The 10,740-nt window shown below is 38.3% G+C and overlaps 1 protein-coding gene across 3 annotated transcripts in view; it reads right to left on the bottom strand.

Annotated features, from left to right (window-relative positions):
- Positions 1 to 530: 530 nt before the first annotated feature.
- The window catches only part of LOC116563626 (potassium voltage-gated channel subfamily B member 2), an 82,873-nt gene continuing 72,663 nt past the window's right edge, over positions 531 to 10,740 (bottom strand). For all 3 annotated transcript variants that reach the window (XM_032296333.1, XM_032296331.1, XM_032296332.1), the window contains one exon: positions 531 to 7,402. In XM_032296333.1, the coding sequence (XP_032152224.1) occupies positions 5,246 to 7,246 (2,001 nt within the window). In that variant the 5' untranslated portion in view covers positions 7,247 to 7,402 and the 3' untranslated portion in view covers positions 531 to 5,245. The remainder of the gene's footprint in view (positions 7,403 to 10,740) is intronic.

The following is a 10,740-nucleotide window of genomic DNA, read 5'->3' as shown; positions in this document are numbered from 1 at the left end:
ATTTAGTCTAAACTTTATGCATGCCTATACCTAACATAAATTTCTCTGCTTAAAACATATTTAATTTTCTTACATTTTTCGTAGTCGTTCTTTTTCTTTCTACGTGTATCTCTGGCTGGCCTTGGGTGACTTTATTATTAAAGAGAATGTCCCACTTCCCTTTATTTATATGTGTATTTATAGGTTAAGATCCCTTTGGACTTAATAAGGAAGAGAATACAGTAAATACGGATTTATGAAATTAACTTAGGCTGTTTTAAAAAAGTAGAAGAAATGGTCATTGAAACCACTAAAAGATAGCATTTATGTCACAATAAATGCCGAACTGAACAATATGAGGTGTTCACCAAGATTTTGGAGTTGGGACCTTTCCTTTTTCTTAGTAGGGACGGGCCTTTAAACGTTTCCGTTTTAATTTAGATTTTGTGGCTTTCTTTTTTCCTTCCTCTCTTCTTTTTTCTTCTTCTCCTTCTCTCCTTCTCCTTCTTCTCCTTCTTTCTTCATCCTTCTTCTTCTCCTTCTTCTCCTTCTTCTTCTTTCTTCTTCTTTTTAAAGTTCTGTTTTGGGAGAGGACAATGCAGTGGCAAAATCCACATGGACCTAGAGACTAAACACCTTGAGTCAAACTAAGTAGTTTTTAATACTGAATTTAAAAAATCTTACATTTAGAAATTTAGAGATGAAGCAAAGATTAATGAGATATCCCTAAAATGTTGCCCATAGTAAATAGGAAGTAAAAAAAAAGCATTAAAATGCTTTGCTTTTAATAATATAACTATCAAGCACACTATTATAACATAAACTTTTTAACAGACTTTTCCACCAGTAATAAATTTTTCTCTAGTGATTTGTTACAGACTATAATTAGCTATTTTTACAAGCAATATATCTAATTAAAAATTATTTTTTATTGTATCAGATAATAAGGAAAGACAACCCATAACCTCACTCAATCAGAGTAACAATTTGTTATTTCAAGTGTGAAATCCAAACTGTGATTCAAAAATAATTATAGATCAGACTTTATGTCATCCATCTACTTTTTAGGAAAACAGTTCTTTGGAAAATCATTTCATTTGTTCCTGTTGTATGCTTCTCTGGCTTGATAATTGAGTGATTTTTCAATCCTCGGAAAAGACATTTTCCAGCAACTCAAATCCTCAGCTTGGTTTTAAGTGGGACAAGGCAGTAAGCTCCATGAAGCCAGGGATTGTACCCTAGCACATACAGGGATGCTTAACTAGTATCTGAATGAATGAACACTTGAATAATTATCAAATTCAATTATACAATATTTTTGAACTTATTAGTATTTCTAAAGCTCTATTTGCTTTTGCTTCAGATTAAGTGGCTTCCTGCAGCCCTCTGCTTAATGAGTATGTCATGTGATATCAAGAACAATGAATTATTTTCTTTAAACAGGGATGTGTATCTTACGGTCAGAATTCCAAATTGGCAGACATATATGCAAAAGATGGTTAATATCAGTTCTTTCATGTCCTTACCATATGGCATGATCTACTGGTGCTTTAAACAAACTGTGTGACTATAAATGCACCTCCAGTTTTATTTACATATTTTGGGTATTACTGGGGAAAAAACCAAGCCTAATACTTTCATGTGGTATATTAGAATGCCAGACTTGAAGCCAGATGACATGGATGAGGCCAAGTTCTACTATTCACCAGTGATGTGTGTGAAATTGAGCAAAATGTATAACCCCTCTGGTCCTTTACTGCATATTCAAAAGACTGTTGTGAGATAAGAAACTATAAGTACTCTACATACATATGGCTTTTTTTTTTCTCTTCTAACTTCAAGAGAAAATAGTTGAATTTTTGACTTTCCTAGGACAATGTCAATGAGAGTAAGACTGTTTTGACAAGAAATTAATGGGAACAGACACTTGGCATATATTCTCCTTGTTACCAAATCTAGTCATATCAGGACAATACTTGATCAAATGCTTGCTTCAAAGCAGTTGATTTGTGTCACAGTTGAGAAATTTCTAGTAAAAACGTTTAGAGACAAATCAAGTCAATTTCAGGCACCAACTTAGCATATGTGTGTATGTGTGGTCTGACTCAGGACACACATTGATGCACCCATTTCTATCCTCGTAGGATTGGACTCTATCTTTGACCTCAAATAATATTGTGGCAATTTGTGCTGGTTGTTAAGAGACTCAGAAGAATTAAAATAGCCATACATGAAACTGAGTTATTTTGTGGTCATTCAAATAATCCTCACTTGTAACAAGGAGTGAGCACTCTCAGCAGCAGAAACCTCCGGTGGCCCTCAGGGAACCAATCTCTGTTCCTGTCATTCATGCAGCATATCTCAAACTGGGGATCTATTTTTCCAGGGGGTACAAAAGACATATTTAAAGTTATAAGAGTATCCATTTTACCAGTTGGTAAATAATATAAAATTATTTTTAAAATATTTAAACATATGGAGTATATAAAATTATGAAGTAAAATGCAGCATTTACATGACCTTTTAATGTAAAACATAAGACTTAGAAAAAACTCTGTGCTTGGGACATTCCCAGACCATTCCAGGCACACGTTTATTTTCTGCATTAGGTGCAGTTTGTAGAAAAGTCTTGGGAAGTGCTACACAAGTGCATCCTGGGAGCCTTCAGTCCCCACACTGCCTCCTTGTAAAACACCAAAGTCCAAGATGTCTTTTAGAGGAGCATTTTCTTTTTTTCCTAGCTGATGACTTTTGGGTCAGAGGAACTAAGAAAAATGGAAGGATAAGCTTACCATGGGTTGTACTAGAAAACTCTTTAAAACTTAAAAAATTACCTTAGAATGAAGGGAAAAAATATTTTGGGGAGGATGCTTCTAGGGAGGAATGTCTAGGATTCTTTGCTAGGCAAGTTTTCCAATATTAAACATTCTGGAGCAGTTTTCTCAGCAGAAGGCCTAGCAGACACAGGAAAGGTGGCATCAGTCAACTCTCAGCGCATTAAGACAAGTTCACTTATACAGAAAGGTGAATAAAAAGAGTTGAGATTCAGCAATAAGAGATGTTTGAAAATAATTGCTTTATGAGGCTATGTTAAGAAAATGATTTTCATAAATTATTTGCTAATCATCTAACAGCAGATATACCTGTTTGACCTTGAAAAACTATAGATAGAAAATTCAAACACTCTATTTACAAAACTGATCAATATTTAGCTTTAGACACTGAAATGAGTAATGTAAATACCAACAGTTAATGACCATATACTCTTAACGGTTTTTTGAAACAAACATGAAAACTACTAAGAAATTCTAAGCACAGTGAAAAAAGAAATGTTTAAAATTATTTTAGCAATAGGTCTGCCTGGGTTTCAACTAAGATCAAAACTTGTTTTCTTATCTGAGATATAATGACCAGATCCTGGTAATAAAGAAATGTTTTTCTTTAAAGCCTTAAATAAGAGTCTAAATATTTGGGCTATTTTTCCCTCTTAAAAATAAAATATAGAATTTTTTTCTTTCAACAATAAATTGTGCTTTAAATTTGGCCCAGCATCTGTTTCCCTGAATTTTACACACACACACACGCACACACATACAAAGTGCATTAGGCTGAGGCAAAATCTGGACCTTCCTGGGAGACCAAGTAATCATTAATTTGAGGTCTTATGGGAGCTTGGAAATAATTTTGTTTTGATTTTTACTGGGGCAAAACTGAGACCAAGAGAGGTTGTACAGGCTTGCCTAGAATCACACATCTGGTAGTTGCAAATCTGGACCAGAACCTTGATTCTTATGAAGCAAAGTGAATTAAGATGACCTGAGTTCTAGCACAGACTTCATCAACAAGGCAGTCTCTGGTCAGTGCCTTCACTTCTCTGGATTTCACTATTCCCAGTAAAAAACGCTGAAAGTCACTTTGAACACAGAGAGTCCCAATCACCCCCTGGAAAGGGATATTTCTAGTTGCTGTAATTATAGGAGGGTGTGACTGCCATCTGTGATCTGGGTTCTGTAATTCATATCCTGCAAAAGGAACAACTTCCTCCCACACATTGCAGTGTCCCCCAACCTTGCATCCCATGTTGAGAAATATTGGGTGACCTATTACCACTCCCAGGCTCTTTTCATGGTTACTCATTTCCCAGCTAACTCTGAGTGGTGGTGGAAACCTGACTTAAATGACTCTGCTTTTAGTTTGTCAAGTCACTTTTTGGAGTTTCCATTTTGGCATATCTGCATTCTATTTTAAGAACTTTAGTTAGAAAAGGTTATGTTATATTGGATTCAAATGAAAAATACATCATCTTTAGGTGGCCAAAATACATTTTTAAAAATAACTAATTTCCAAATGTAGACTGCCATGAAAAACATTTAATTGTATGATATAACCTTTTAAATAAGTTCAGGTTTTTTTAAAAAAATACATTTTTGTAATAGGCTGTGGCATGATATATAACTTGTTGGTAAAATTTCAGACTTAAATTTTAAATATTTTGATATCTGGTCATTAAATCTTGCCCATGTCTATGATTTACAAATGAAACCACAAATGCCAAAACTAAGCAGAAGCAAAAAAGTAAAATGTACTCTATGAATTATATCACAAGTAAATAAAAAATACTGTATTCCTTTAAACAAATGTACTTATAAGAGCTTCATAACTCAAAGCAAGATATTCAAGATGGTTTAAGGAGAGGTTGCAATTTTGCAACAGGAAGTCTGTACAGCTCCTCCAGGCAGTAGTTGTGAAGGAAATACCTGTGTTTCAGAAACTTGTTTCCATGTGTTCGTGACACTTTCGCATCCAGGCCTCAATATTTATAAAGTTATGCATTTTGCAAGCTCACAGTACCTTATTCCTCATAATTGTGAATGCATGCAATGACATTTCATCCTTTCATGTGAAAATTCTAAACTTCATCGTAACATAAAAGTTAAAACTTGAAAATCGGCCTACACTTTGAAATGAAAGGATCAAAAATGTCAGACATTGCAGAATACTGGTTCCTAATAGAGCTCTTTTTATTTGTTCACCGTTCTTCAGTCATTTTTGTTGGTTTGTTACAAAATGCAGTCTTGATTCTTTATTTAAACAGTACTTAAGCTAAACTGTTCATGCCATGCAAAAATAACATTTTATGTACTTTTCTGGGGAGGGCTTCCCATTTTTTTAGTTCACAGGCATTATTAACTGCATTTTTAAGAAACAAGAGTTTTTTTTTTTTTTTTTTTTTTTTTTTTTTTTGATTTATTGCTTTTGTAACTAGTCACATGCTGGTTTCACGTGTGGGGCAATAACCTGTGTCTCCTGGATTGGAATGAATTTCTGGGGCAAACAAGTGGTTTTCCATCTTGCACCCTTCTTGACTACTGTCCTTTTTGACATCACTCACAGCATGGTAAATGTCTTGCCTACAGTTGTGACCTGTGTCCTGTGGGGAGGAAGAGCCCATGCTGCCCTCTTCTCTTAAAGGGTCTCTCCCATCACTAGGCTTATCTGCAAAGCAATTTGGGCTGGAGTCCACCTGTTTCTCCTCCCTTGCCCCTGGGAGCTCTAAGAAGTCTTCGTCTTCACCAGTATCTATTTCAGTGAAGCTCCTCCTCTCTCTTGAAGAGAAAGGGAACAGTTTCTGCTTGGGAAACCTGGGGGACAGCCCTTTGGAAGGTCCCTGACAAGGTGCTGAGACCTCAGCACCCAGCAAGGGTCTGTCTCCTTGGGAGGGGGTTTCTTCTAAGAGGATGGTACTGATGTGCTGTGGGGTGGTGAGCGAAAAGTTAGCTGTTGTGACTGGCAGTGGCCTGGCTGTGCTGGGTGGGGTCTGTGGTGCACTGCCTCTATTTTCTTTAAAGTTCACTTTGAGGGATCTGGACTTTAGTGGGTTGCTGCCTTTTAGAGAGCTCTTAGGACTGTCAGTGGCATTGTCAGACTGCAAAGGACTGTGTGGCCCACACTGGGAACCACTGGCATTGAGGTTCACAGTTATGTCAACTGGGGTATACTCCAGCGTGCCATCCCTGGCAGCAGGCCCTTTCTCTCTGGATAGAGTTAGAAATGGGGGGCCCCTAGCTCTTTGGTGCTCTTCTGTCCCTGGGAAGTCGGTTGGGAACTTCATCTGCAAGTGAGAGGCGGAGGGCGGTGGCAGGGGTGATTTCTCCGTCTCTGTGAAGTCGGTGGCACAGCTGGTAAAGCTGTCAATGCTGGAGGTGCTCTTCATGTCCACGATGACCTCAGTCTGTGCCACGGCCAGCTGCTCCTGCGGACACACCACTTCTTCCATTTCAATCTCTTCTTCATAAGCAGATGGCCTCTCAGGCTTTTCTTGGCAGTCTGGGTTTGGGTGAGAATGAGGCTGTGTCTTGGTGATTTCATTGTACAGCATCTCTAGTTTCTGGGCACTCAGATGCTGTGGGCTGGAGGAAGACATGTTATTCAGCTGCTCGTGGGAGTCTTTTTGGCTAACCTCCTGGTACTTATTCTCGAAAGACTTGTTGGAGCTTGTTTCCGACAGAGCCTTTCTGGCCCACTTCCACCGGCTTGGAGACAGGTGATTATCGTCAGTGGAGTCCTTCGTATTGGTGGACTCTCCAGCCTTCTCGACAGCCACATCTATCAGTTCCATACTTCGAGCAAAGGCATCTTTTAAGTTCATAGAAACAATGCTTCCGTTCCTTTTGGCCCGCTCGAGAGCCTCTCTCCTTTTAATTGCTTTCTCTTGGCGTTTCTGCTCCTTGTAAAACTCAGAAAAATTGTTCACAATAATCGGGATAGGAAGGGCAATAACCAGAACCCCAGCAATACAGCACAGGCCTCCCACAATTTTCCCTAGTAACGTTTTAGGGTAAATGTCACCATAACCAACAGTGGTCATGGTGATGGTGGCCCACCAAAATGATGCAGGGATACTGGTGAACTTGGTAGCATCTTCATCCTTCTCAGCAAAAAATACCAGGCTGGAAAATATCATTATCCCCATGGCCAGAAACAATATCAACAAGCCCAGTTCATTGTAACTCCGCCTAAGGGTGAAACCCAGAGACTGCAGGCCTGTTGAATGCCGGGCGAGTTTCAGGATCCTGAGGATGCGCATGATTCGGAAGATCTGGACCACGCGCCTCACATTTTGGAACTGCAGCACACTCTTATTGGACTCAGTGAGAAAAATGGTGACATAGTATGGCAAGATGGCCAGCAAATCAATGACATTCAGTGGACCTTTAAAGAACTTCCATTTGTTTGGTGAGGATAAGAATCGCAACAAGTACTCCATGGTAAACCATGCAATACACACAGCCTCCACGTGTGCTAATTGGCGATTGTCATTAGGTTGTCCAAATTCATCTGTTTCCTGAAGCTCTGGCAGCGTGTTGAGAGACAAAGCAATGGTGGAAAGCACGATGAACAGGATAGACACAATGGCCAGGATCTGGAAAAGAGAAAAGTCCAAGTCAGCAAATCCTCTTAGTTGCTTACGCAGCTAGGAGACAGATGGGTCGGGGATTCTTTAACTTAATATGGAATGCTCCAAGTTCTTCCAAGATTATAAGAAGGTAATTTTACCACTTAAAATTCCCTAACTAATACAAATACTTCACTTAGAAGCCTAATGTAAATTTAAATTCCATTCCCCCCTCCACACTCATTGTTCTTAGGAACGTGTATATGGGCATCCACCATTTGGATGAGGGCCCACATATGGCTGGAATAGTTTTTGGGGAAGTAATGATCTCTCCTCTCTTAGTTATCTGTAATTTCTCTCTTAACCACATGGTTTGTGTTTCCTTAAGGGAATTGTTTTACATGCCACATAAGCTAGACAGAATTGATGATCTCTAGGAATTTCAGTCTACAATTAAAAACATAAACTCAGACCGACACTTGGAGAGAGAACATGGCACTCAGTACAATACTGCTTCTTCTAAGAACAGATATAATTCACATGGCAAGCACTGACATCAGAACCAAGTCAGTATAGACTTTGTCCTCAGATGTGTGGACTTCTGGCCATTATCATGTGGAAAAGGAAGTTTATATGCTAACTTCATTCAGTGCAGGAAGGTTTTATAAAGAAGAGCTTGAAGAACATCCCCAATGATTTCAGTGAAGGGCTGACATTCCAGGTGGCATGATGTCAGACAGGGAAAGAAAGAGGAAGAGCTCAGAATGAAGTAAGGAGAGGACTAGTGACTGGGTTTTAGAGTCAGACAGTCTGAGCTCTGATCCTGGCTTTACCACTTATTGGGTGACCTTAGGCAAGTTATTTAACCTCTTCATCTCAAAGTACAGATCTGTTGAATAAAGGCAACAATCATAGCTACTTCATAGCGCTTATAAAAATTACATGGTACACAGACATCACTAAATAAATGAAATGACCCAGGACTGCAGACTGGAAGGATAAAGGCCAAGGACAGGTATGTGGAATATCTGTAAAGCCATACAAGATATAGACAGCCCAAGTGGGGATTTTCTCACCAAAACCTTGTGTTCTAGATATATGGGGCAAGCAGAAGGATGAAGAGTTGAGGGTAATGCAAAGGAAATGCTTCTTTGCTTAAAGTGTGCATTTAGTATACTCAATTCTTGGTGAAGCAGGGAACCTCTCTTACCTCGTTTAGGTCTGGCTTGGTTTCATCTGACCTTTGCCAGTGACCTTGGGAGGTGTCACTGGTTTCAGTTATTATATTTAGCTCTGAAAAAAATATTCTGATAGTGACTGTTTCATTTACAGATTAAGCATCTGGTAAATATTTCAAAGGGCAGTGATTAGACACTTTGACACCATGCAGCTCAGTACACATTAGATTGTTTAAAAATTAGTTTACATCAGGACTTCTGACTTCTTCCCTGCATTTCCTTCTTTTTATCTCTCTATATTTCTCTACTTCTGAGTTATTCTCCTTTCACTTCCTTTCCTCCTTTCTCCTCTTATGCCTCCTTTATGTCTTTTTTGGGGGGGTGGAGGTCTTCCTCTGTCACCCTCGCTGGAGTGTGATGGTGCAATCTCGGCTCACTGGCTCACTAACCTCTGCCTCTCAGGCTCAAGCAATTCTCCCTCAGGCCTTGATCTCAGCCACCTAAGTAGCTGGGACTAAAGGTAGGCACCACCATGCCTGACTAACTTTTTTGTATTTTCATTAGAGATGGGGTTTTGCCCTGCTGCCCAGGCTGGTCTTATACTCCTGAGCTCAAGTGATCCACCTGCCTTGGCCTCTCAAAGTACGGGGAGCCACTGCTCCTGGCCCTTTGACATCTTTCATTGTTTTCTTTATCCTCTTCTTCTAGCTTCCATCTTTCCGCCTTAAATTGCTATAAAGTGAAACCATAGTATAATGCATTTCAGAATGTGTTGTAGAGGGTAAATAAAAATTTATGGAAGTGCAGTTTTTTTTGCGGGGGGAGGGTTTTGCAGCTGTTTATTCTCAGCTTTAATGCCTCAGCCACAGTATACACTTAGACCAGTTTTGGCTCTTGTGATTTGATAAATCTGTCATATCACAAGCATACATCAAATAAATTAACATATTAAATAAAATATGGATGTCTTTTTCACTTAGAATCTCATACTCAAAATAGAAGGCAATGTTCTTTACCAGACAAATTATGAACTTCTTTCTTCTTGTGACCTTTTGTGCTGAAAAGAGTTAATGTAGCAGGCCTGAGCTTGTCTAGCCTTAGAAAGTCCTGCTTGCTAGGTTGACCCTAAGCTGACATCTGGGAACTTAGCTAATAAAGAGTTTTCTACATGGATATAAAATTTTCTTTTTTTTTTTTGTAGTCTTTTATGGTTGGCTTCTTTTACTTAGTGTAATGTTTTCAAGGTTCATTCATGCTGTAGCATGTATCAGTATTTCATTATTATTTCTGAATAATATTCCATTGTGTGAATACTACATTTTATTTAGCCATTCATTCGATGATGGACATTTGACTTATTTCCACTTTTTGGCCGTTAGGAACAATGCTGCTATGATCAGTCACATAGTGTTCTCTTACAGGATGCTAGAACTAGAATGAAGCTTAGTGGTCATCGGCTCCAATCCCCATGCAACTCATGAGTGTCTTCTACTACATCCCTAAATGTTTATGTTTAGCCTCACTGTTCAATGAACACTGAAATAAAGTTTAAGAGGAGAACAGAGCTTGGACATAGGTTTGCACTGTTGCAAAGTGCAATAGAAAATATACTATTGCCCAAAGAATTCTGTTCCAGGATTAGGCTTTGACGGTAATCAAAATATTTTTTTCCTTAGGTTCTGTCTGCCTCCAACTTCCTAGCTTAGGTTCTAGCTTAGTCTTTCAGGGGCCAGAGAAGTTTACTTCCTTTTCCACACATCACTGAAATATTTTATTCTATTAATTTCCCCTTGACTTTTTTTTTAATGTTTTCTTTCTCCTATTTGAGAGGCATAAAAATGTGAATTTTATTTAGAAATATTTTCATCAAAATATCTAATATGAACATGACTTGGTGCTAAGCAGACACTTCTATATCTGAACATAACTTGTATATACAAAATAACTCATTTCCTGATGAGTTTAAGTAATTGAGGTATTATTGCACACGTCATTCAACATCTTGAAATTTTAGTATCTCTACACGCATGAGCTTTCAAAAATAAAGTCATGGCTCTATTGGGCCACAAAGAGTACATTTAAAATTTAAAGTGTAAGCAAAATTACTAATTTATTCTGCTAATAACAATGTTGTTTTTTATTCATGTCTATAGTCACACCATCAGTATGGCATGTGTTTGAATTATT

The sequence above is a fragment of the Sapajus apella genome, unplaced genomic scaffold (genome assembly GCF_009761245.1).
Source record: "Sapajus apella isolate SASKATOON/1434 unplaced genomic scaffold, GSC_monkey_1.0 scaffold35, whole genome shotgun sequence".
In the NCBI taxonomy this organism is placed as follows: Eukaryota; Metazoa; Chordata; class Mammalia; order Primates; family Cebidae; genus Sapajus; species Sapajus apella.
The sequence above is the reverse complement of the archived record's forward strand: the minus strand, read 5'-3'. Positions and strand labels throughout refer to the sequence as shown.